Source organism: Astyanax mexicanus, chromosome 18 (genome assembly GCF_023375975.1).
Source record: "Astyanax mexicanus isolate ESR-SI-001 chromosome 18, AstMex3_surface, whole genome shotgun sequence".
Lineage (NCBI taxonomy): Eukaryota > Metazoa > Chordata > Actinopteri > Characiformes > Acestrorhamphidae > Astyanax > Astyanax mexicanus.
In genome coordinates this window covers 39,426,544-39,453,267 of record NC_064425.1, presented here as the reverse complement: position 1 = coordinate 39,453,267, position 26,724 = coordinate 39,426,544, and the positions used below count along the sequence as shown (strand labels likewise).

At 37.3% G+C, this 26,724-nt stretch overlaps 2 protein-coding genes across 2 annotated transcripts in view; one reads left to right on the top strand and one right to left on the bottom strand.

The window, feature by feature from the left end:
• Window positions 1-6,436, top strand: part of frrs1a (ferric-chelate reductase 1a) — a 38,510-nt gene extending 32,074 nt beyond the window's left edge. Inside the window, exons 13-16 of the mRNA XM_049467022.1 lie at window positions 1,352-1,410; window positions 2,781-2,924; window positions 4,111-4,169; window positions 6,008-6,436. Coding sequence (XP_049322979.1) covers window positions 1,352-1,410; window positions 2,781-2,924; window positions 4,111-4,169; window positions 6,008-6,100 — 355 coding nt within the window. The 3' untranslated portion in view covers window positions 6,101-6,436. The remainder of the gene's footprint in view (window positions 1-1,351; window positions 1,411-2,780; window positions 2,925-4,110; window positions 4,170-6,007) is intronic.
• A 2,717-nt stretch (window positions 6,437-9,153) lies between these two features.
• On the bottom strand, window positions 9,154-23,047 carry LOC103028436 (midasin). The gene is made up of 4 exons (XM_049467021.1): window positions 22,742-23,047; window positions 12,793-15,547; window positions 11,198-11,286; window positions 9,154-9,570 (listed from the first exon to the last, which is right to left on the bottom strand). Exons 1-4 carry the CDS (start codon window positions 22,856-22,858, stop codon window positions 9,478-9,480), a joined length of 3,054 nt encoding a protein of 1,017 aa, XP_049322978.1. The 5' UTR covers window positions 22,859-23,047; the 3' UTR covers window positions 9,154-9,477.
• Between the last annotated feature and the right edge of the window lie 3,677 nt (window positions 23,048-26,724).

Below are 26,724 nucleotides of genomic sequence, written 5' to 3'. Positions count from 1 at the left end.
GGGATTATGGGAATTGGAGTTTTGGAACCCAGCTCCACTGATTTTTCCCCTCCGATGCCCAGCTCTCCTGCTGGTGGCAAGTGGTGCATGGATGTCCATGTAAAAGATGGTGGTTTTGAAGGCAGCATTCGTTGCTCTAAGATTTTAATGTACATTTCTGCATTAATGCTGCATCAAAAAAGTGTACTGACACAACCTTACACCATTACAGATCTTTTTAGTCTTTAGTCTAGAGCACACAAAAAATATTTCTTCCAAAAGAGGTATCTGGAACATGGATTCTTTTATAAATATTATAAAATATTAATAAATATAAATATTAATAAGTTGAATGCAGTTGAGCAGATGGAGTATAAAATATATGGGGTTCATATTGTCTACAATCAAATAATGTAAAGCATATGCAGGAAACACCTTCATTTTCTTTCTTTTTTTTTTCCAAAGTGTCCCAACTTTGTCTGATTTGAGGTTGTGTTTAATACAATACAATTTACAGTTGGGGCGACACGATTCTCTAAATCCACAATTCGATTTTATTTCCGATTTGATTTGATTCGATTCTCGATTTTCTTTTTTTTTTTTTTTTTTTACAGCAGAGAGGCCTATGCAAGTTTTAGATTAGTCTATGGTCAGTCATTGGTTTGATTAATTAAATTTACAATATCTTATTTCAAAAGGTGGGCTTAATGTAAGTGATGCAAAGTGATACAAGTGATCTGTAATACACCACATTAGGCACTTATGGTCAAATTTAAATAATTTAATTCAGATATATATGTAATGCCATCTAGTGGCTTTTTTTTGGTAGCAGCTGTGTGCACTATTAAAACAGAAATGTGCAACATAACAAAATAAATAATAAAAATAATACAGGAACAGTCATGTACAAAATAATAGAACAATTAGAGCCTGAACAAACTGAACTCTATCCTACTATAACAGTTAAACATGAAAAAAAAGACTCGGTCCCTGAGAATTACAAGTTTTTTTCTATAATAAAGATATATTATTAACTTTATCTGAGAGAAAGATGCTCCTTAAGGTACCAAAACTATTAACATATTTGAGGCTAGACAAAACAACTGTTATTTTTATATTTTCAAGTTTTTCTTTAAGAAGATGAGAATGTCCACATTCTCTGGAGAAAGAGCTGCTCTTTGATCAGTCACAATGTCTGTGGCGTCGGCTACAGTGTGCTGCACCATTTGCGTAGCTTAGAGGGAGGGATCGTCGATCATCTTTTTGACTTCGATGCTCGAGACCATGACATAATTTCGATAAAATATCGAATTCGTGACACTTCTAATGTACAATAAAAACTCATTGTAACATATTTTATGTATTGATTCAGGAGGTGGATATTTAACTGGATGCACAGGGGAGTGGGGAAAACTGCAGAACTCCTTGCAGGTAAAATCGGCTCTGAATTTACTCTACAATTACCTGTATAATTCATCACATCAACATCTTATAAAAGTGAGAGATAAAATATAAAAAAGCATGTAGAAAATTACATTGTAGAAAATATTAAACTTTATTTGCATTTTGCAGAGAGAAATAAGTATTTGATCCCTTACTAACCATTAAGAGTTCTGGCTCCTACAGATCAGTTAGACGCTCCTAATGAACTTATGTCTTAAATTGTCACCTGTATAAAAGACTCCTGTCCACAGACTCAGTTAATCAGTCTGATTCTAACCTCTACAACGTGGGCAAGACCGAAGAGCTTTCTGAGAATATTGGAGACAAGATCATAAACCTAAACTGTTGGTGCACTAGTTAGCAAATGGAAGAAAAACCAAATGACTGTAAATCGACATCGTTCTGAGGCTCCATGCAAAATCTTTTATCCTTGTTAATGGGGAACTTGTTAATGATCTCAAGGGAGCTAGGACCACAGTCACCAAGAAAACTATTGGAAACACATTACGCCATAATGAATTCAAATCCTGCAGTGCCCGCAAGATCCCCCTGCTCAAGGAGGCACATGTTCAGGACCATCTGAAGTTTGCCAACGAACACGTGAGTGAATCTGAGAGTGATTGGGAGAATGTACTGTGATCAGATCAGACAAAAATTGAGCTCTTTGGCATTAAATCAACTCGCCATATTTGGAGGAAGAGAAATGCTGACTATGAGCCAAAGAACACCATCCCCACTGTCAAGCATGGAGGTGGGAACATTATGTGTTGCTGCTAAGGGCACAGTTCCTGGAGTTCCTGGAGGTGCTGAACAATAGTGAAGATACTGTGAAGCTCCAGCTCATCCCAATTAAATAACCTTCTCAGTTCATCAGGTTTAGATCAGGGGATTAATGTGGAGGAATAAGACTTTTTTAACTGTTTACTACATAATTCTATATGTGTCCCTTAATAGTTTTCATGTCTTTAATATTAATGTACCATGTAGAAAATAAACAAAATAAGGAAAAACCTAGAATTTGTCCAAACGTTTGACCAGTATTGTATATATTTAAGATGTTGATGTGATGAATTATACAGGTAATATACAGTACTGTATGTGGAAAAGTGACTTATTTTTTATGTTTTTGCATGTTTATCACTCTAAAATGTTTCAGATCAAGCAAATTTCATTTATTTATAATTAAGTGAGAATAATAACCAAACCTACATGGCCCTTTGTGAAAAATTGTTTGCCAAACAGAAAACCACTGTTTAGCAAAATTTTTAATCATGATTAATCACAGAATATGCTTGTGATTAAAACTATTTTTAATGGATTAACACCATATTAATATATATTTATCCCCTGTTTCACAGGCATTACCATCTCTTATGGGATGCATCAGCAGTCTCTGCTCCTCCCGTTCCCCTGGACCACTGGTGTTTTTGTTGGATTTATAATTTTGGTGATACTTTCGAAGGTGATCCTGTTCGTATACAGAAGAAATATCTGTAAGCCAGGTCAGTGTCGTTAAAGGAGGTTAAAGGTTATTAGATTGATGTGTGCATCATTTCTATATGAGGATATATATTTCTATATGAGCAGAATTAGACAGTGTGAAAATGTGGATATACTGCTATAATCTTCTCATTAGCTCTAGAATATAAAGAAGGAATGCCACTAATGAATGTAAACACCTCAGCATTTAAGTGATATATAGGTGACATATAAACCATAAAAACAATAAATGATTCTGTTGTTTTAGTGCCTAATATAAACATTTCAGTATCTATAATTGATTATTCAGTATCTACTATAAAGACTTTTGTATCTAAAATAAATTAGTGCACATTTACAATGAATGATTCAGTATCAGCTATAAATGATTCAGTGTTTGGTACCATTTCTTCAGTATCTACATTAAATGTGGTCTTTAATAATTATTTGATATCTACAATAAACAAATCAGTATCTAATATAAATGATCAATTTTTTTTAAAATACATGATTTGTTATCTAAAAAATGACTCAAGAGTCAACTATAAATGATTCAGTGTTTGATATCAATACTATAGAGTCCACAGTAAATTTGGTCTTTATTTTTAAATTATATTATATCTATAATAAACAAAGTAGTATCTACTGTAAATAATCCAGTATCTAATCCAGTAATTATTTGGTATCCACCAAAAATGACTCAGAGTCAGTTATAAGTGATTCAGTGTTTGGTATCAATGTTTCCATATCTGCAGTACATTTGGTCTTTATGTGATCTAAAACAAATGATTCAGTATCTACTATACATAATCCAAAAATCTTTCATGAATGATAGAGTTTGTACAATAAATGATTCAGTGTGAACTATAAATGATTCACACTTCAGGTGTTGGGTATCCACGATTCAGAATCTACAATAAATTTGACATTTATTTATTTATTAATTATTATAAATAAATCAGTAATTTCTTTGAGAATAATATGTAACATATGTGGTTTGATGGCAAGGGGTAGAAGTATAGGCCCAAATACAGGCCTTTAGTATATGAATGTGAAATTGGGACTGTATAAGTTGATAAAATATATTACAGCATTCGCAGAACTGCAAAAAAACAGCATAAAATGAAATATTAATTTGTTACCCAGTATTACTTTAATGTAATATGTTTTTAATTTATTAATAATTACATATTTTCTGTTTTTCTGTAGGCGCTGAGCGTCCTGATGAACTGGCCATTCTCTCTGATTCTTCTGTGAGCAAAGGCTGGGTAAGACTGCACTACCAGCACAGCCATATTAATACAGTGTTCACATCACATTTACACTTAACTTAACCTAAGTATAGATGATACATTAGCATGACCAATCAGTATGCTAAATTATAAATCAGGGCATGCTGGGACTAATGTGCTGTTTCAGTAGATTAAGTTCAGTCATATTCAAACAAAGATGCAAATTGGCACTCTTTATTATAAAAAAAAGCATTTTAAAACACATGATATGGGATGTAAAATATATGATTCACTATGTATGAACTGGTAGCTAAATAAATGATTCAGCATATAGTAAATATGATTCAGTATCTGCAATAATTGCTTTAGTAAATTGTATTAATAATTGGCAGTCTGCAATAATTGATTTAGTCTATAGTTTGCATAATTAGTATCTGCAATAATTGATTCAGCATATATTATAAACGATTCAGTACCTACAATCATTTATTCAGTATATATTGTTAATGATTTAGTATCTACAATAGATTCATTATATAGTATAAATTATTCAGTATTCACAATAATTGATTCAGTATACAGTATAAACGATTGGGAGTCTGCAGTAATTGATTCAATAAATTGTATAAATGAGGAATCTCTAATAATTTATTCAGTATATAGTTTGAATAATTGGTATTTGCAATAATTGATTCAGTACACAGTATACATGATTCAGTGTCTACAATCATTTTAGCATATATTGTAAATTATTCAGAATCTGCAATAATTAAATCAGTATATAGTAAAAGAGATTCAGTATCTGCAATAATTGATTCAGTATATAGTATAAATGATTCAGTATCCAAAATAATGGATTCAGTATATAGTATAAATGATTCAGTATCCAAAATAATGGATTCAGTATATAGTATAAATTATTTATTATCGTCAATCATTTATTCAGTATATATTGTAAATGATTTAGTATTTGAAATAATTGCTTCAGTTTATAGTATAAATGATTGGGAGTCTGCAATACTTGATTCAGTATATAGTATGTATGATTCAGTATCTGCAATAATTTATTCTGTATGTAGTACAAGTGATTCAGTATCTAAAATAGATTCAGTATATATTGTAAATGATTCAGTATCTGCAATTATTAATTCAGTACATAGCATAAATGATTCAGTATAAATGAGGAATCTGCAATAATTGATTCAGTATATACTTTGAATAATTGGTATATGCGATAATTATTCAGTACATAGTATAAATGATTCAGTATCTGTACTCATTTATTCCATTGTATATTGATTCAGTATCTACAATAATTGTTTCAGTATATATTGCAAATGATTCTGTATCTGCAATCTTTAAATCAAAACATAAAATCAAAAAATAGTACAAGTGATTCAGTATCTACAGTAATTGATTCAGTATATAGTATAAATTATTCAGTATCTACAATCATTTATTCAGTATATAGTATAAATTATTCAGTATCTACAATCATTTATTCAGTATATATTGTAAATGATTCAGTATCTGCAATAATTGATTCAGTAAACTGTATAAATAAGGAATCTGCAATAATTGATTCAGTATATAGTATGTATGATTCAGTATCTGCAATAATTTATTCTGTATGTAGTACAAGTAATTCCGTACTTACAATAATTGATTCAGTACATATTATAACTAATTCTGTATCCACAATAATTGATTCAGTTTAAAGTAAGAATGATTCTGTACCTTGACCAAATGAATCACTTTTTTAAAATGAATCATTTGGTGTTTAAAATCTTCACAAGTAATTCAGTATCTAGAGCAAATGATTCAGTATTATTTGCTGTGTGTTATTGATAACTCCTCCGCTCTTTTCTCCACAGGACACAAAGTTGAAGGTGGTCATCCTGGCTGCGTTTGTTGGTGTGAACTGCCTGTTCTGTACTGCTCTCCTCTGCTCCATTAGTGCAATATAACACACATTTCAGCACCCAACACTGACCGGTAACGACATCCCAGAACCAAGAACACTCAGCATCTCATAAGAACGACCACAAGACTCCGTTTCAGCAGTTAATATCTCTTTATTTAAGGGATAAATTAATAGATTGCATTGAAAACATGGTGTAAGGAAAATGAATCAAGCTTTATATTAATGTGCCATCTTTCAATTCTGTCACAAAGCATAAATAATAATGAATATTAATGAACATCTACATATACTCCCATTCTATAATTATTCACTGGCAAGAATAAATGATTTTAAGCAGGCAATAATCATGGCTTGGAAACACCAACGTTCAGAAAATCCATAAAGCATAAAACATTTAGTGCAAAAAGCGCAACCATAATTAATAGTAAATATATCTAAAGGATTAACATTGAGGCTCAGTCCAGAAAATAACATTATTAATAATAATAAATAAACAACTACAGTACTTGCACTGACAGTCTGGTAAACATTCACTGGCTTGCTGTGTGTCTGTTTATGTGCTCTGTATTGGGATTTTTACTTATACTCACTTGTGGATATGCACCAATCAGACATAACATTATGACCGCTTCCTTTTTATTCTACAAGTGCTGTGTTTGTTTAGAGTTGGGAACCCCCTTTAGACCTTTAGGGCTTAGACCAACAGCGTCCTGTGGGTGGCTTCCTGTGGGTGGCGTCCTGTGGGTGGCGTCTGCTGCATCTGATTCACTTATACCAGCTCCTGTGGGGTCCTTAGCTTTGAAGAACAGTGTGAAAGGATGATAATAATAAAGTGTGCAGTGAAAAGGATACAGGACTACAGTCTCTAATAAATGATTACAACTGAAACATGTCCTAAACGATCAGTGGAGCTGAAAAAGTAGACCGTGATAATCGGAACAGCGTAAAGAGGAGGAAGTGGTGTTAATGTTATGGCTGATTTGTGTACAGTATCTCTACAGTAACTGTAAACCTATAAGCTGAGGCTCAGACAAATGTCAATACGTATTTAAGGAATGCATTTCATTAAGAACAGCTGGAATTTTAAATAATAAAAATCAGTTTGGCTTCATCGCTTCGTCCTTTTCTTTCCCGGTCTCTGCTCATCTTCAAACGCAATCAGCGATCATATAAATTGTGCTTCGCATCATATTACAAAATTCTTCAAGGAGAAAATATATTATGAAAATACCATCAATGTCCCACGACTCGAAACAGTACATCAAAATATGTAAAAAGATCAACTGCACTGTAAACTGCCACTGCCACGGTGACATCACTCCTTAACACTGTAACACTCACCTCAGAAGAACAGCAGCCAGTCAACACAGCACACTTTACACTCCTAATCATAAAGATGCTACAAAGGGTCTGTTAGTGAAGCTGTAGAAGAACCACTTTTAGATTAAAAGTATTGGCCCATCTGATTATTCAATGAGCCAATGCATGGAGTTAATCAATGTTAGTGGTCAATTTATTATGCTCTATAGTCTGTTCATCATTGGTAGGCATATATATTTTATTATACCCAAAATAATTGCAATAAACAATATTATTGTATTTTTTCATTTTATACCACTAGGCCTGTTACAATAATTGATTATTAATTGCTTATAATTTTTTAAGGACGATATATTGTCCTAGGGTTTATTGTGATAAACTATTTTATTGTAATTTTAACTGGGACATTATTAAATTATTATCCTCTTTTATCTTGTAATATACAAAAACAATACAACAAAATGAAATAAGTCAGGGGTGGCATACGTCAAGGACCTTGTTTTACAGGGTTCTTGCACCATTTTAAAATTTCTTGGGTAGAAAATAATTTATTTTACTGGAAACCAAAACTTAATGTTTACCATTTACTATAATTTTTCCCAGTTTTGTTCATTTTGTTCATAACATTCATAGAGTTCATCTTGCATGAGCTCCTTTGTTGCTTCCTGCACATATGGAAAAATGGAAATGATCAATTAAATAGTAGTGATGATGCTTATAATACCACTACTACTAATATTACTGCTAAACATATATATATATAATAATACTGAAAAACATTAAAGTTTCTTCTCTATAAATATTTTTCTGTGTCCATTTATCATTATCTGATTTGGCCATATCTTTAAAAGTGGTGCCTGAAAACATAAAAACCCACAAAAACAAAACTTGTAAAGCAAGGCCCCAGTGGCAACTAACTCACTGCTAATGTTAGTATGTTAGCCTGTTAGCTAGCTCAGTGCTAATGTTAGCTAGTTCTTCGCTAACCTTAGTTCTCTCCCTGGTAACATTAGCTAACCTGCCGCTAAAGTTAGTATGTTAGCTAGCTCACCACTAATGTTAGCTAGCTTGTTGCTAATGTTAGCTAGCTCTCAGCTAAACTTAGTTCTCTCCTCGGTAATGTAGCTAGCTAACTCATTGCTAAAATTAGTATCTTAGATAGCTCTCCGCTAATGTTTGCTAGCTCTCCATTAACCTTAGTTCTTACCAGGTAACGTTAGCTAACTCGCTCCTAAAGTTAGTATGTTAGCTAGCTCACTACTAATGTTACCTAGCTTGTTGCTAATGTTAGCTAGCTCTCCGCTTACCTTAGTTCTCTCCCTAGTAATGTCAGCCTATTCGCTCCTAAAGTATGATAGATATCTCTCCGCTAACCTCCGTTCTCTCCCTGGATCAGATGTTTACGGTGGGCCACTGTGTTTTCCCACTGGCATTAAACACACCATCTGAAAATGTAATACCTTGAGCAATTTAAGACCTTTATTTCCCAGATTTTAATTTAAGACATTTTAAAACTTTTTAAGGACCCACGGAAACCTTTTAAGCCTCTTAAAAATCTAATAAATATTAAGATTATTCAATTTCTGACATTGGAGCATAAATATTTTTTTATTTATTTAGCCTAAATAAATAAATAAACCATAAAATAAAGCAACTCTTTGTTGATAACAGCTTATAACAGCGTATTCACGTTTTTTTGTTCTGCTTGGTGAGTAAAACACAATTGACAATTGATATTGAGGTCAGCACAATTTAGAAGAAGATAAGAAAAATCATTTTCATATATTGTACGATGAATATATGATGTCATTATCATAACAGGCCTAATCATTGATACATTTCTAACCACTGGACCACATATTATTGCGTTGTCTGATAATGAATCCACTTGTATTATATTCACATGTGTTTATATAAAGACTCATGCTTTTATGAATTTGAAGAATCTTAAGTTGATGGTTCTTATATGACAGTCATTAAACCCTTTGTAGCCTCTTTATTTTTGGAGTGTGTATTTATTAATGTCAGTCTTCAGTTGCGTAAATGGCTGAATGTATGTATATAATTTACTCTGTTTGATTGCTTGGAGCTGTCCTGGGTTCAGTCCGGTTGGTGATTGGTGAAGATTCCTGCTTCCCATCTCTGAGCCAGGGCGCTTTTCCTGCGGACTCCGGTGTAAGGTGCCTCCGGGAACTAAAGGGAAGAGTTTCACCTGTAAAACTGCAGGCAGTTTCCAGTTTCAAGGTGAAATGTGCAGAGTCAGTAGCGAATCAGTAGTCTCTGGGGGAGGGTTAGGGACGGGGTACTACACCTGAAGGTGAAGGTTGGGACAAATTTGGGGTGCACAGGTCTGTATGAATTCACACATAAATTCCTTTCCCGGAATATGTATAATATTTAAAGCCTCGTCACACCCAAAAGACAGGACATTTCTGACTTACTTGTATCAGCCCTTAGAGCTCATATACTAGTGCATCTCAGAAAATGATAGAAAAGTTACTTTACTTCAGCATATTCAGTAAATGTATTACACATAGACTGATCCATTTTAAGTGTTTATTTCTTTTATTGTTTAATATTATGGCTTACAGACAATGCAAACCCAAAAATCAGTGTCTCAGTAAGTTAGAATATAATATAAGACCAATTAGTACTTTTGGCAGTGTGGGCAGTGTGCCAAGTCCTGCTGGAAAATGAAATCCGAATCTCCATAAAAGTTGTCAGCAGAGTAAAGCATGAAGTGCTGTAAGATTCTCCGGGAAAACAAAACTGCACTGACTTGAGTGGACTTGATGTAACACAGTGGACCAACACCAGCAGATGACATGGCTCTTCTAGCTTATTGCTATCTTGGCTACAGAAAACACAGGTGCGCCACTGACTGAATACAACATATCAGTCAGATGTTACAACAGTCAGATGTTCATTGCTACCTTGACAGTGAGTTGTCAACCGGCATGTCCTCAATGCACATACACACCACCACATGTTATACGCACATGGACACGCAGCAGTGCACAAACCCTAGTGCATGCCTTTTGGCAGCTATGCAAACTTTAATATTAACAATAAACAGAATGAATGAGTCTGAACGAACAGGTAAGTTTCCTCTGCTGAGAAGTGTTTAAAAAACAAGATGCACCCTTAAAATAGCAATCTGCCAAAGTCAGAGCGCACCTGGCTACTAAAAGGACACACCCATGATTGGTTAGGAGCATTAGTACATGCCTTTTTTGCGTTTAGAATTTTCAACCATTAAAACAGAAAGCTAGATAATGTAAACTCCCTCCTCTGGTCTCTACTGCGCAGACTCGGGTTTCAGGATCGCCAACATGGAGGAAGATTTTGACTTCATTTTCATTGAAGGAATGGGAATGGCGACACAGCGTCCATCTTTTTTTTACAGTCTCTGGTTTCAGGCACAAAACCGACATTTTTAAAGTTACTTCTCTAAGATGAATCGTTATTAAGAACTTGGATAACATTTAATTCCTGTTAAACATCAGGGTGTGAAAGAGGCTCTAGCGGAATTTAACTAATAGACATCAAACGTCAAAAAAGCTGTAAAATCTGTAACAGCTGGACCTTTCATCTAATTAATGGGATTACAGGGACATTTGGCAATTATGGTATTAACCTTTTGGCCAGAACCAACCAGCACACTTGATTAATAACTTGTGTAACTTTCTGTAGCTCAAAACTCATATTGCCATGTTGCACTGTGTTCAGGGTGGCTACTGGAAAATAAACCTGAGTGTATAATAATGCTGCATTATCCTTAGACTCGAATGAGATATGAATTACAGCATGTAAGAAATACCTTCTGATCACAGGACAAAACAGACCGGTCCATCTTGCGTATCTTAGAAGGGGAGGACGGGGAGGACTTGCATCTGGCTGGTATATCTCCTGCAAAATAATGAATATATATTAGAAGTAGTGAAATACTGGAAAAAAGTTGATATATAATCTCTATAGTCCTCCTAACTGTAAGTATACAGTCATAAGCTGATGGCATGTTTTAAAGTAGCAGAATAAACTATAAGTCAAAAAAAATTGTGGACGCATTCAATAAACGCATTCAGCTATGTGTACCCATTGCTGACACAGATGTGCAAATTGTCCAATAAAAAACATCTCCATAACAGTTACGAAAAATTCCTATTGGTCCATTCATCAAGACATTTTGACACACTGTAAGGGACAGTTTGTGTTCATATTATGTAGTAAACAAGATATGGACAAAAATGGTAATACTCGTTTTTCAATGGACAGTGACGATATGCACACACACACACACACACAGAGCTTGTGTAGTCCCTGTACAGAAGAAATAATGCTTTAAATTGCTACACTATTTGCTAATATAACGAGACACTTACAGTAGATAAAACTACTATAAAAAATGAGTACAACATTCTGTGGAAAGAAACTCTGTTGTGAAGAAATGCTGTAAAGTGATGCATGAGGTGCTTGTGAGGCCCTTAGGTTAGCTTTAGAACCGAGTGGCCTCATATGATACAACCATAAACCATCAGATATGAACTGACTGGAAGTCCTTAGACAAAAGAGTAAGAAATATTTTTGACTTTTTGATAAATACTAATGCATCTAAAAAAAAAAAATAGAAGATCATTAAAAAGTTATACTTAATTTCAGTAATTCAGTTCAAAATGTGAAACTCATATTATATAGAGGTATTGCACACATAGGGATCTATTTTAAGCATTTCTTTCTATTATTGTTGATGATTATGGAATGAAAACCCAAAAATCAGTGTCTCAGAAAATTTTTATATTATTTAAGACCAATTGGTACTTTTAGCAGTGTGGGCAGTGTGCCAAATCCTGCTGGAAAAGGAAATCTGCATCTCTGTAAATGTAGTCAGCATGAAGGACGTAGGAAGCATGAAGTGCTGTAAGATTTCGTGGGAAAACAAAACTGCACTGACTTTAGACTTGATAATAAAACACAGTGGATCAACACCAGCAGATGACATGACTCTCCAAACCATCACTGATTGGTGGACGTGTTTTCCAAAGTCAGTGCAGTTTTGTTTTCCCAGAAAATCTTACAGCACTTTATGCTTCCCTCTGCTGACAACTTTGCAGATTTCATTTTCAAGATGCAGATTTCATTTTCCAGCAGGACTTGACACACTGCCCACACTGCCAGTTGCCCACAGTACCAATTGCTCTTATATATTATTCAAATTTTCTGAGATACTGATTTTTAGGTTTTTAACAGTAAAAAAAATAGAAATCACTTTATGTGTAATACATCTATACAACATGTGTGTTTCACATTTTGAGTTGCTAATAATACATTAACTTTTTCTATTTTTTATTTTCTTTTATTTTGAGATGCACTAGTATATGCAAATTGAAAGTACTTCATTTACTTAAAAACCCAAACCTGGTCTGTCGTAGTTGAAGCTCTCCAGTAAGCTGGGAGACACCAGGACGGTGTCGTACTTCTCTTTGGCATATAACTGCGCCCTCTGTCTCCTGAACTCCTCATCCCTCTGCCTCACCACCTTGATCTCCTGGTCCACCAGGGACTGTGTGCTGTGCGACCTCAGTTTGAAGAAGGGGTTGTTGTGGAAGGTGCTCTCCTGTGTCTCCTGACATGTGGTGCTCAGACAGAACTCTGACGCACTTCGGATGATGAGATTCGACGTTTCCAATATGATGACATTGGTCATTTCTGAGGGCCACTCATGGAACCTGTTTGATCCTGGAGAGAGCAGTCCTTTCCCCCTGTGCCTCGGGCTTGTGGGATATGAATCTGGCTCCAGGATGATGACATTGTTGGCCACCATCTCATGGTAGGATGGTCTCGATGATGGTGAGGCTGTAATGGAGAGAGTTGGGGTTCTTGAACTTGGTGATCTCTGAGACCTGCACCTGTCCTCAGGTGTGTTAAATATTTTTCTGACTTCTTGCTCTGATCTACCTGTCAGCAAGGTGGCTGGTCTAGGTTTGCTTTGTATAGGTTCACCAGAAGATGACCTTGACAGGGCCCGTTCTCGTCTGAAAGATTCTTCTCGCTCCATAGTCTCACGGATCTCTCGTTCGACTGGAGTTTCAGGCTCATCGTAAGGAGACCTGTAGCTTGTGTCGTCCAGCCCTGAGTCTTCCGAGCAAGGGCTAAACTGGGTGTACTGGAAATCACCAAGACTTAAACTGTCAGAGTCTTGGTCTTTCTTAGGGCGTTCTAAGGTACGAACAGGTGTGTACATGTAGTTATGGCCTCCTTGACAAATAGCCTGCTTGATGGGGGTCTGGTGCAACTGGCCCTTGTTCTGTTCTGCCATCTTCTGCCACTGTTGGCGAGCCACCCTGAAGTCCACATGTTCAGTGCTGACATTCTCGCTCTTTGTCTCCTCAATCACGCAGTAGTCTTGAGGCAACCTCTTGTCGAGCTCAGAGGTTGAGGCGGACAATCGCTGCAGGCTATGCTTTGGGTTTTGGTTTGAATCTTCTTCGTCCTCTGGAATCTTTGTTAAACTTCGGTAGTGTATAGAGCCATCAAAAGAAAGGTCCTCTAGTTCACATTCCGTAGGGCATTCTGGCTGTTCCAAGATATCAACGCTATCGATGGTCCCTGTCAGAGCTTCACTTTCAAGTTCCATATTATTCTCCAGTGTTGTATTGCTGTCTTCTTTAGTTGCATCTGCATCTTCTTGATTGTGTGGCTCTTCGCTAGCATCAATTGGATCCAGCCCCACAGCGTCCGCAGTATCCTCTTCATCAACCACAGGAGAAAACATGGACTTCCACTGCTCCTCAGCATCACTGTCTGATGAAACAATGGCCATCTCCACCTGCAGACAGTCGCTCAGATCATCTCTGTCATTGTCATGGCAAGACTCTGTGGAGGCATCTGAGACGGCTAGCTCCTTGATTTGCTGCTCCAACACAGATTCTTGTTCTGGTTTTGGACTCTCCTGCGGATCTTTGTGATCTGTCTCAGTGGCCTCAGCTGTGAATGGATAGTTCTCTTCTTGCTCAATTTTCAGACCTTCTTGCAGGTCTTGGTGTTCTTCCCTGTCGGCATCCAAAGCAGATGCTTCCTTTTCCTCTTGTTCTACTTTCAGACCCTCCAGCAGGTCTTGGTGTTCTTCCTTGTTGTCATTTAAATGGGTTGATGGGTCATTATCTTCTTGTTCTATTTTCAGACCTTCTTGCAGGTCATGGTGATCTTCCATATTGTCATCACAATGGGTTGATGGGTCATTGTCTTCTTGCTCAATTTTTAGACCTTCCTGAAGATCTTGGTGCTCTTTCCCATTGTCATCCAAAGCAGGTGAGTTGTCTTCTTTCGCTATTTGCAGACCATCCTGCAGATCTTGGAGCTCTTTCCCATTGGCACCCAAAGCAGGTGAGTTGTCTTCTTCCACTATTTGCAGACCATCCTGCAGATCCTGGTGCTCTTCCCAATTGGCACCCAAAGCAGGTAAATTGTTGTCTTCTTGCGCAACTTGCAGACCGTCTTGCAGATCTTTGTGCTCTTCCCCATTGGCACCCAAAGCTGATAAGTTGTCTTCTTGCGCTACTTGCAGACCGTCCTGTAGGTTTTGGTTCTCTTCCCCACTGACATTCAAAGGTGTTTGAACTGACTCTGAACTTTCCAATACTTCCTGGTGCTCTGTCCCATTGCCATTCAGTGCAGGTGGATTCTTGTCATTGTCGTCTTCTTCACCTTGCACAGGCTGGTTTTGGGTTTGGTGTTCTGCATCTGGCTCTGGAGACGATGTGGACTCTCTAAGATGTGTTGACTCATTTATATCATTCACCATTTCCGTGATCTCGTCCTGCAAGGGTGTGCTTTTGACGGCTTCCTCGGAACTCGCACTATCATTGGCTACGTCATTGCTTTTGTCCTCGATCACAGTTGGGGAGTTGCTCTTTTCAGTATCCAGGCTTTCGGAGAAAAATGCATTGAAGCAGTCTCTTTCATCCTCCTCACTCCGCTGGCGTTTTTCCTCCTCTGTGTCCCCCAGATCCATTTTATAGTCTTTTACATCAGCCATTTCTGAAAGCTGGCTGGTCTCCATGGTGACAGCCTTGGAGAGGAATTCTTGCTCTTTTTGTTGCTGATTTAAAGAGTCTCTCCTGGCTTCGGTTATTTCATTCCCATTTGGCCTTGTGACACCAGCTGTGGCTCTCTGTGAAAGGAAGATTGAAAAGGATGTGTTTAGGATGAGGAGAGCACACAAGTAGGACAGACGTACTTATCTCAAATCAACACAGGCACCATCTCACTTTGTGACATGAGCATCAGTCAAAACATCTGTTTTATAAGGTATTGGCTGAACAATCCCCAATTGCTCTAAGAGAGTCTATCCCAGATAGCAGGAAGAATCAGCCTGAGTGCATCTAATGGTATAATAGGTCATTATTTATCACTTCAGACTACACATATATCATATTTTCCAGCTGCATCACTTTTTATTTCCTGTCATGCATGCATGCACTCTGTTATGGCCAGCTGCACTACATGAAGAACAATATCAGGGTGGAGAATTTTAGCAAAAATTGACAATTAATGCAAACTTGATTGAGCTAAAGTTGCAGACGTGTTGAATTGTTCATGGTGACTGTTGTAGTTCTGTTTCAAAGTCACCTTTTATTATTTCTATTCATCACAACGGGGTGGACAGCTTAAGCTTTACCTCAGCTAAGTATAAAGACTTATGAAAAACATTAAGTGACATTAATATTATTCAAGTGTCTTCAGTTTCTTTAAAATAAAACAGTATGAAGGTTGTGATGTTAATGATGATGTCAAAGGTGATGTTCTTAAAGGGGTGGGTTTTTTTCCAAAAATGACAGGGTGGACAGGGAATTCTTGGACACGTTTACATAGCTTGATTTTTTTTTTGTGAAATGCAAATAACCAAAAATAATTATACATAATTATACATCAGACAGCAAAGTGGATATGGCAAAACCATCCCACCACATCAAAGTAAACTGTAGAACTGAAGGTTATTGTTTGTCCTCTATATAAGTAATAATAAAATTTATTTTTTTACAGTTTGTATGAAACCGTTTTAACTAAATTTACTAAAACATAATGAAAAGTTAACGAGGTGCACCAACTGTCTTAACGATATTCTTCTACTGCATCATGTCACTTAAAGTTGTGACGTCAGGGCACCAAGTAGTCCAAGTGCTAAGCACTGCGACTGTGATCGAGAGATCGCTGGTTCGAATCCCTTTTATGCAGCTCGCCATCAGCTGCCAGAGCCCTGAGAGAGCACAATTGGGCTTGCTCTTTCTGGGTGGGTAAATGGCGCTCATTAATGGCCCATCATTAATCCTAGGGTGATGTCGACAGGCACAAGGCGTCTGTGAGCTGATGTATCGGAACCGAGCCGCTGCTACTCAGCAATGCTGCATGTCGGAGGTGTGTGCTAGTCTTCACCCTACTTGTGTTCTGGCATCACCAGGGATGGGGATATACAGCTAAGTACCAGCTAAATAAGTGGGACAGTCGGCCTAGCTAAATTGTCAAGCCGCTTCACTCATCATGCTGCAAGACATGGCAGGTGGGTGGAAGTCTTTCATAGAGTAAATCACCATAAGACAGGTTTCAAACTGAACACGGAATCTGTTTAAGTGGGTTGAGAATTCACATTAAAGAGAGTTTCATTGCCCTCAGAGCTGAACACTAAACACGTGAGCACCAGGGACCTCACGTGCACAGTATGTGTCCTAATTAGAGTATATGCACGCAAAACCCAAAACAACACTGCGTATCTATGCTGCAGTATCAGGATATACACATAACAAGCCCGGCATCTTCGCCCAAAGGCTAAATACTGCAGCCCACATTAAGCTTGAAAGGAAAGATATTATTTACATATGATTCAGAAGCTGCTTGAATTTCATTTAGCACATCTGCTATATTCACACTCAAATCAAAATACTGAGAATATGACAACCTCCTTGTTTCTACACTTCCTGTCTATCTTCTACTCTGCTCCACTGATCATATAGGACAGTTTGTAGTTCTATAATTACAGACTGTAGTTCTGTATCAGTTTCTCTGTATACTTTATTATTATTATCCTTCTTTCACCCTGTTCTTTAATGATCAGAACCCCACAGGAGAAAGAGAGAGACCACCACAGAGCAGATATTCTTATTTGGTGCAGTGATTCACTGTAGTGATTAGTGCTGATTAGCATGGTGGTGGTGTATAAGGTGTTAGTGTGTGTTGTGCTGCTGGTATAATGAGTGGATCAGATACAGCAGCAGTGCTGCTTTAGTTTTTAAACACCTCAGTGTCACTGCTGGACTTGAGAGTAGTCCACCAACAACATCCTGTAGGCAGCAATCTGAGGGCAGGGTCATGTGGGCAATGACCTGTGCCCACTGAAGAAAAACTGGAGGATGACCAAAACAAACTGTGCAGCAACAGATAAAAATTTCGGCACATGGCACATGTGGCTCGGCCAATTTCTATATTATACTCTTGGGTTGTTGGCACATTCGTCTTGGGCTGATTCCCATATTATACTCAGCAACTGGTGTGTTGACCAGTCTTCTCAAGTCTCAAGCTTTGAGCGTGTGACACACGCGCCTCAGCGTTCAGAGTTCACACGCTCACACACCACACATGGTATTTCTCACGCTTGCCAATCCATCGGCTGTAAATTATAATGTACTCTCATTGAGCCAATCAGAATATCGATCGCTCTGTTGTTAGGCAGACCTAGTCAAACAGGGTGGAGTTTCAGCCAGAGTGTCAGGCCCGAAGAACTGTCCGATTCGAAAGTTCTGAAACACACGTCGGTGAACAACTGAAGGAGAACGGCGCGCACCCACCACCACTACCCCATCCCCCACCCCCCAATCTCACTCCCACCAAACTTCAAAACTTGCGAGCCCTGGCGAGCGCTGATTGCTATATTGTATTATTGGCAATACAAGGCGCACTTAAAATCCTTAATTTTCCTAAAAATCTTAATTGCGCCTTATAATCCAGAGTGTTAGTTTAGTTCTCTAGCACAAAGGCTGGAGCAGTATTAGCATTAGCCGCTAACCATGCTAAGTGCTAGCGGTTTTGGCAATCAGAGGTGAGTATTATTGACCTGTAGCCTGCTGTTAACCCTGTGTAGCACTGCTGGAGCATTATGGGCACATGCAGAATGGGCTGATTGTTATATTATACTTGTCAACCCATATGTTAGCATAAGCGGCATGTGCTGGATGTGAGCTGAGCATTTGCCCCAGAATCGGACCTAGATTTAAGCAAGCGTAAAGCTAATGCTACTCAGCATCAGCATTGGGTATTCTGTTTAGAAATGACCTAAGTGTTTTTGCCATCTTTATCTCTGAGTCACTTTTTAAATTATGCTTTTGACTTTACTCTTTCTTTACTTCATCTATGCTAAATGCTGAAGCTCAAAAGTGTGCGCTATGAGCTCCACAGAGAAAGAAAAAGAAATAGAGACCATATTGCTCCTTAACTCCAATGACACAATCTCCAAGCTCAAGAATATGTTTCCCTGAGTGTCAGCTTTCACGTGGTGTCAAATTTAAGCAGGAAACAGCAGGAAATGGTTGCTTGGAAACACAGTGGTCTGTGTTTCCAGCGCCTGCGAGGGAAATCCATCCAGCAGTGCTGCTTAATATTAAAGAATAACAAATATCTAAACTATCAGCCAGAGAGTCGCTTCTGTACATCAGCCGGCTCTGACAGGCCTCAGCCTGTTAATCCAACTCGTCGGATTTATGTGGGATAACTGTGAATGAAATAAAATCGAGGCACCAATAAAAAATCATTACACATTACTTGATGGAAAGGGTGGCGTGTCCTCTCCGGATTGAGCGCTGATGATGAGAGGGCATCATTCACCCCAAATACACTCGGCATGTTTTGGAAATCGAGCTTGTTCCGTCTGTCTGGGCAGCTGTCTGTGTCTGGTTCTTGTCTGCCTGTCTGTCTGTCTGTGTAAATGTGAAATCCAATTGAGTTAATCTGGGTTCAAATCCCCATCGCGACCTCCCTTTGACTTTTATTCTGAGGCTAAACCTGCATAACAGAGCTCTGTACAGATCAGGCAACTAAGGACATTTTCACACTTGTCCTGATAAATGAGCATTTGTAGGCTTGTTTGGGGGAAGAGCTCATTACCACTGGTCTGTTTTCACAGACATGGGGATCTCTTTTAGTGATGTATACGTGAGCAGTCAACCGTGCACTACACAGCTTGATTTAGGGCGTATCAGTGTGTCTTTGCTATCGTAACGGCAGGAACAGTATATGTACGGCTTTAAACATGCAAAAGGCATGTACTAATTTTCTTAATCAATCATGAGTGTGATTTGGGTGTAACGTGCAATAAACCAATCATATCATTTAAAAAATTCCCTTTAAGATTCAGGTGTGCTCTGAATTTTTCTGGGGTTATTTCAGAGGCGCAGTTATCTGGACCTGCTTGTTGACGCTTGTTCATTCTGTTCGATGTTGATGCGGCATGGGTTGAATGAATTGTAGGTTGTATTCCGTCAGTGGCTCATCTGTGTTTTTCGTTGCCAAGATAGCAATATGGCTATCAGAATTTTACCTTTTAGCACACCTCATTTCAAGACCACCATGCACAACAGACTGTTGGTGGGGAGTAACATAGCAATGAGCATTACAATGCACCATGTGCACGGTGTGAAATAGAGCCCTAGAACTTATTCCGAACAGTGGATTGATTATGCAATCCTATGCATCACTTTTCTGCATGTGGATTCATAAAAGCTTCTTCTGTTCACTGCTTTTTATTATTTTTATTGAATATCAAGAGCTTTTGGGATGAAAATGCAATCATTCTGGAACGAGAGTAACTCCATAATTACAAAATGATCCAATCACAACTGAATCACCCACTCCAACAATATACTGCACTACACACCATAGGCGGAGTCAAGGTGGGGTCAAGGGGGGGCAACCACCGCCCTGGTGCCCCCATGGTTAAAAAAGCATTGCTTAAAGTGCCTAAAAAGAGGCAAAGTGCCATACTAACTGCTATTGTTGTGGGAAAATACTGATCTAGTGGCTGCTACAGTGCCTCTTCTTGCAATAGATGAGTAAAGATGTGCCTCTAGATAAAATTATTTACGATAATGTGTCCTAGATGCCCATCGATTGATGCCCTTGTGCCCTTCCAGTAGAAAAAGGTGCCATTACGAATTGACTTTTATGACAGTGCCAGTGGAATAAATGTAAAGGGATAAAATGTTCTCCTACAGGTGTGATGAAGTGAAGCACCTTTAGTAGGTGCCCTCACAATGTGATAAGCTGTATTTGGTGGTAAAACACCACATTTAAAACTCATTCCTATTTTTAAAATGCCTCCAAAATCAACACACACTATGTCATGCAGCAGGGGCTTTTTATATTTGCACCACTGCCCCTTGCAACACTGCACAACCACCACTGCAAATACTACACTACATTACGGAAACAAAAGTATTAGAGGAAACCTGCTTATTTATAGATTTGTTCAAAATCAAGGGCATCAAAAATACTTTATTCTGCATTTATTGGAGTGAATGCCTCTACTCTCCGGGGAAGGCTTTCTACTACATTTTGGAGGATAACTAATAGTATAGTAAAAAAAAAATAAAACAAAACCAAAACATACTCCATGAAGCATTTAGATAAGGTTATGGTTTCTAAGGCTGGTTACTCGAATGAACTTATCCTGTACAGCAGAGGAAACTGTCGCTTTTCCTTGTCTGAGTTGTTCCTGATGAGAGCCCGTTTCATCATGACGTTTTTAATAATAATAATAATAATAATAATACATTTTATTTTTATAGTGCTTGACCTCTTTAGTTCACACTAAGAAAAGTAAGTACAGATTTGTACTTAAAGGAGTACAAAGCTTGTCGCTGGGGCTGTACCTTATATTGAGGTACAAAAAAGTACCTTTCAGTGAAAGTCCTTTTTTGTACCCATATTTTTTGTGTCAGTAAATATTATAAACATTATAAACATTATTATCAACTGAATATGGCTCAAACACTTGATGATCCAAAATTGTCTGGCTTTCAAATAAAAAATCTCCAATTAAAATATTTTTTTTGTTTTTTTAGTGCAGTGATACAGAATACTAAATGTACCTTTTGGCTGGTTAAATGGTACAAATTTGTACTTATTGCTGTTACGAATGACTTTGTACTTCTGAGGGAACAAATCTGACCCTGTAAAGACCAATATTGTACCTTTGAGGGTACAATTATGAAGAGTGTACCTTTGAGTACAAAAAAGTACTCATATCGTACCTCTGTTTTCTTAGAGTGTTGAGTAGTTCTTGCTTCTCATAATATGGATTAGAACATTACTCAAATATTCACTATTCACTGTATACCTGTAACTCTACCTCTTCACTGCTTTACAACTGATGCTCTCAAACACATAAAGAGACAAGAAATTCAAGTAATTAAATCTTGCCAGGGTTCAGCACAGCTGTTAACTGAAAGATGAACATTCCAGGTGAATCTACCAAAGTGTGGAAAACATATTCTGGTTTATTTAACACTTTTTTGTTCAATAAATAATTCCATATGTTTTTCCTAATAGTTTGGATGACTTAAGTGTTAATATACAATGCAAAACCTTTAAAAATAATTTTAAAAAACCCACTATATTTAAGGTGTGTCTTCATTTTCCATACTGTTTTATGCTTTTTTTTATTTAGGGTTGGATATGCGTTGATCAGATTACTGAAAAACTATGATGTCCTGCAGTAATCAGATTATAACGTGCACACAAACACACTCCAGGAACCAGGATCAATACAAAAACAACACACTGAGGTTTGAGAACAACCAGCATCATTTCCATACATGAACACACACAATGGAATCTGCCTGTTCTGAATATTCCAATAGAAGGAAGGCATCTCTCTCTCTTTCTCTCTCTCAGCCCACGCCTGCAGAGACTCTTCACCTGCTGGAGCTGAGCCAATCACTGCACTGGGGCACAGTGGGATGCTTGCTGGAATGAGCGGGAGTGAGGGAGGGGGGCAAACATGCTAGAAACACTCCCCCTCAGCCCCCTTTCTTACCCCCACCCCACCACCTCCAACATCATCACCACCACCACCCACCATCCTCCACCCCCACCCCCCTCCCACACCTTTTCTGCTTTCCGCGCTTCGCCTCAATGCAGCGCATCTACCGGAGCAGGTGTGCATGGTGGGTGCATGATGGTGGTTACGTGAACGCGTGCACGCGCGTGTGCACACACACACGCACATACATATACACACACACACGCGCGCACACACACACACTCACAGTACTACACAGAGCTCTGCTGCAGTCTCCTCCTCAGCATCACTGGTACCTACCAGCAGCTTCAGGAACAGCAGCCACACCGAGATCATCTCCAGCCTTTTCCAGCATGCTTCGAGCACGCGCGCGCACAGGGACCACAACCACGAGGCCACGCGCTCGGAGTAACTCATAGAGAGGGGTTTGACTCGGGTAGTCCGGGCTGGGTATCGATCAGTCCGCGGCGGAGGGGTGTGAAGTGGAGCGGAGGGAACGGCTATGGGCAGGAGCGGCAGTGAGCCTGCGCGCGGAAACTGTGCGCAACGGCCAGCAGAGGGCGCGCGGACGCGGTTTCTCTGCTCGGGTGGCCACTTTATTCGAAACACCTACCTTGCGATGCACTGAACCCATGCAGCTGGCATTTTAACGTGGAATCAACGTTGGATTTGGAAAAGTGACTTACTAAATTAGTGCATTTTAATTTTTATATTAAATAATTGCCTACTGTTAAAAACAGTATAATTCAAAATTGATCTAGGGGCATAAAACCAAAAAATAAGGTTTCAGCAAAGGTTGTATTTATAATTATTACTCTATAGGTATAGATAGTATAGATATTAGGGTTTAAAATAATTCTTCCTCAAGTAAAAATGTAAAACACATATTTCTAAAAGCCATAATGACTATAATGTTATATTAAAATGTTAATGTTGATACATTTAGGATTGGCATGAAAACACTCCCACCACCATGTTTAACAGATGAGCTATAATTTTGATTCTAATAAAAACAATTTTGAAACTCTAATAAAACGAAACCTTGATGATTTTTTAATTTTGAATAAAAGTATGTGAACATCAGCTCAGTGATTCAGCTCAGTTTGTCCTGCATGGTTTTCACTAGATTTTTACATCATTGCTCTGAAGATTTGATTGCATTCAGTAACAAGAGTTAGTGTTGGTCATAAAAGTATATAAATGTTGTATAAAGGTCTCTATGATCAGAACCCCGCCTATAATAACAGCCTAGAAGATGTATCACACAACTGAAGAGTAGTAAGGTGGAGCTACAGTGGGTTCTAATAAAGTGAATGTAAAAAGAACAGCTTTACTGGGAAGATTAAACAGAAGCACTGGGTTCACACAGAGGAACAGTCCGTGACAGAAGCCACTTAAAACGCGGACAGATTGAGTCGCCCTCTGGGTGCCTGCACTTTTAGCAGCGGGCAGCTATCGACCGCCTGCCTGTGCCCACGCCCCTTTAGTTACAAAGTCGATTTCCTGACCAAGGTCATTCTCTCTGATGATGAAGATAATGATGATGATGATGATGATGGGTCGCTCGATCAGGAGAGGATTGGTCATGTAGATTCAATCCATCACATTTTTTGAACCACAAAACATAATAATTTAATATAACAGTTATTTACTTGAACTAAATGTAGAATAAATAAAGTATATTGGTTCTCCTTATACTTAATCTGTATACTTTAAAATGGTACAAAATCAGCAAGCGTACAATAAATCAATCAATAACTTAATTATGACAATTTAGATTACTGGTGAAGTCAGTTTAAAATTACTGTATTTATATTATTACAATATGTATTATAGAAAAGCATATGATTGTATAACACATTGGCTATATTACAAAAATTATTTCTACACACTTTTAAATGTGTTTTTAATATCTTTATAATCAGTCACAATTGTATTAGAAGAGTTTTGAAGAATAGTAGTAGAATAATTTTAAACTCACACAGTATTAGAAGTAATTCAGTATAAAAATAATGTCTCCAAAATAACAAAGGAGTTTAAAGCGGCAGTCTGTGAGTTTTGTGGATTATGGGATTTGGAGACCTCTCTGGTGAGAATGTGTAATTGCACAATTGCATGTAAAAGAGTACTTTTAATACAGGTTAATGTCAATAAATTGGTGTGTAAAATAATGTGTTTTTGAGTATAATATCATGTGTTAATTTTGTTCATTTATAAAATAGTGTAAAAAGAAAATGCAGAGAGCAATTGCACCTAACAAACCTAACAGACCACTCTGTTTTAGAACAAATATATATTAGACACTCCAGGGATTGTTGTGCCTCAACACTGATACCATTACTGACAATATTTGTCTTCTCCCGATTCAGGAATTCTAGTGCTACTTTAACTAAAAAACTATTTTGGCACAAATAAAGTATACTTTTTTTTCAAGGCAATGCAGGCTTGGATGTGCCAAACTAATACAGTTAAACTATATTATAAGAGTATCGTATATAACATATGACTACTACTGTTTTATTAAGTGTAACTTGCTATAATTTTATTTACATATTAGAAGTTGTTTAATATGAAGTAATGGTTCCAAAAAGGTTCCAACCATGAAGGAATGAATTATAAATATTATAGCAACGAAGGCCTATTTTCTGGTCTATTTTCAAACATAAGGTGCACAGGTTTATAATGCGCATTATGTGTCACTAGTAAGGATGCCTACATCAACATGAGCAAAAGTGTTGCCATGTTTCCCTTATAATAGGGAATCTGGAGGAGGAGCCTAAAGAAACAAAACTGTAATTTCTTTCAATGAGAAATGAGCACTGAATGTTAATCTAAACAGGTTTCTCTCCTGAAAACTGTTTATTTGGGTGAGTAAAGCCTTTCAGTTGATTTACAGTAAGCTTAAGCTTATTTTGTCTATTTTGTTATTTTCTCTTACTCTTTCTAAAAAATAGCAATTTTAGTCCCAGTACAGTAAAGCACCTGCAAGAAATCCATTGAGAAACACACCTAAAAAATAAGATCTCTTTCAAAGTTCCTTAATTTATTCTTACATTATAACTATATTTATTTGCTCATATTAAGATACAGGCTGATGGTCTACGTGTGCTCCCCTGAACATCCTGGGCATATAAATATATATATATATATATGCAGTTTGCTTTTCCCTTACAAATGTTGTATTATTTACTTCTAGTGTTTAAACATTTTTTTATGATGTTTTAAACCAAATAATATCAGTGAATGACCCGAAAGTGTCCACAGAAACTAAAGCTAGGATGGCACTACTTTATATAGTTTTTATTTTATTGCACATTTCTTAGTACTTACAAGTACTTATTTTGCCTTATTTACCTTATATAGACTAAAAAGTTTACATTTTTATATATATTTTTATAGTTTTCATTGTGTGTCCTAAATAAAAGTGTTTTTCTCATTATTTTGTGGAATAACTCTTTATTGTAATATTTGTTTTATTATAAGCAGCTGAAAATAAATATCTAGTATAGTAAATCAGTTTTGTTATTAGTTGGAATATTATTGGCCATATTGGTCCTGATCAAAATACTCAAATGCATAGGCTGCTCTGACTTTCAGGTTTTTAGTAATCTAAGATATCTTGAGTGTGAATATATTTAAAGTCTATACATTCCAAAAAAGGCAAAAAAAAAAAAAAAAAAAAAAGAAAAAGAAAACAGGCGCTTGGTAAAATTTTGACCAAAACATGATCAGTTACAGGAAAATATAACAATTCTGCTTCCTTTTTTAAATGTTTATATTTTTGAGCAGCCGTATGGGTTCTGGAGTGAAAGAGATCAGGGCATGAGGCTTTCTGATATAATTACTGTGTTATAAGACCTGAAAGAGGAACTGATAAAAACGATGGAAAAACTCACCAATACAGCCTAGGGTTCAAATGGTTAAAGCAACAGTTTGTGAGTTTAGTGAATTTGGAGCCCTCTCTGGTGAGAATGTGTAATTACACAGAGCATGCGGAAGACCACTTAATGTTAATGAATCCATGTGTGACATTCTGTGTTTTTAAGAATGTTGTTTATGTAGAGAGCAATTGCATCCAACAAACCTACCAGACCACCCTGTTTTAGAAAGACGCTCTGAATAATTACTATTTCATAAAATTATTTTGTTCCCTCCCTATTTAGTAATACCACTGCTTTCCATGAAAAAGACACAGTCTTAAGAACTGCTGCTTTAAGTACAATTACTATTTCAGCACAATTCATGGATATCACACTGGTGATAAGCGAGTAGTTTGATGCTTT

Bases quoted from the DNA above. Each gene is read 5' to 3' on its own strand.
- LOC103028436 (XM_049467021.1), bottom strand. From the start codon at position 22,858: ATGAGTTACTCCGAGCGCGTGGCCTCGTGGTTGTGGTCCCTGTGCGCG. The intron at 15,548-22,741 runs GTAGGTACCAGT...TTCCTTTCACAG, and splicing joins TGCTGTTCCTGAAGCTGCTG to AGAGCCACAGCTGGTGTCAC. The intron at 9,571-11,197 runs GTATTTCTTACA...TCTTCCCTTTAG, and splicing joins TTTTGTCCTGTGATCAGAAG to TTCCCGGAGGCACCTTACAC.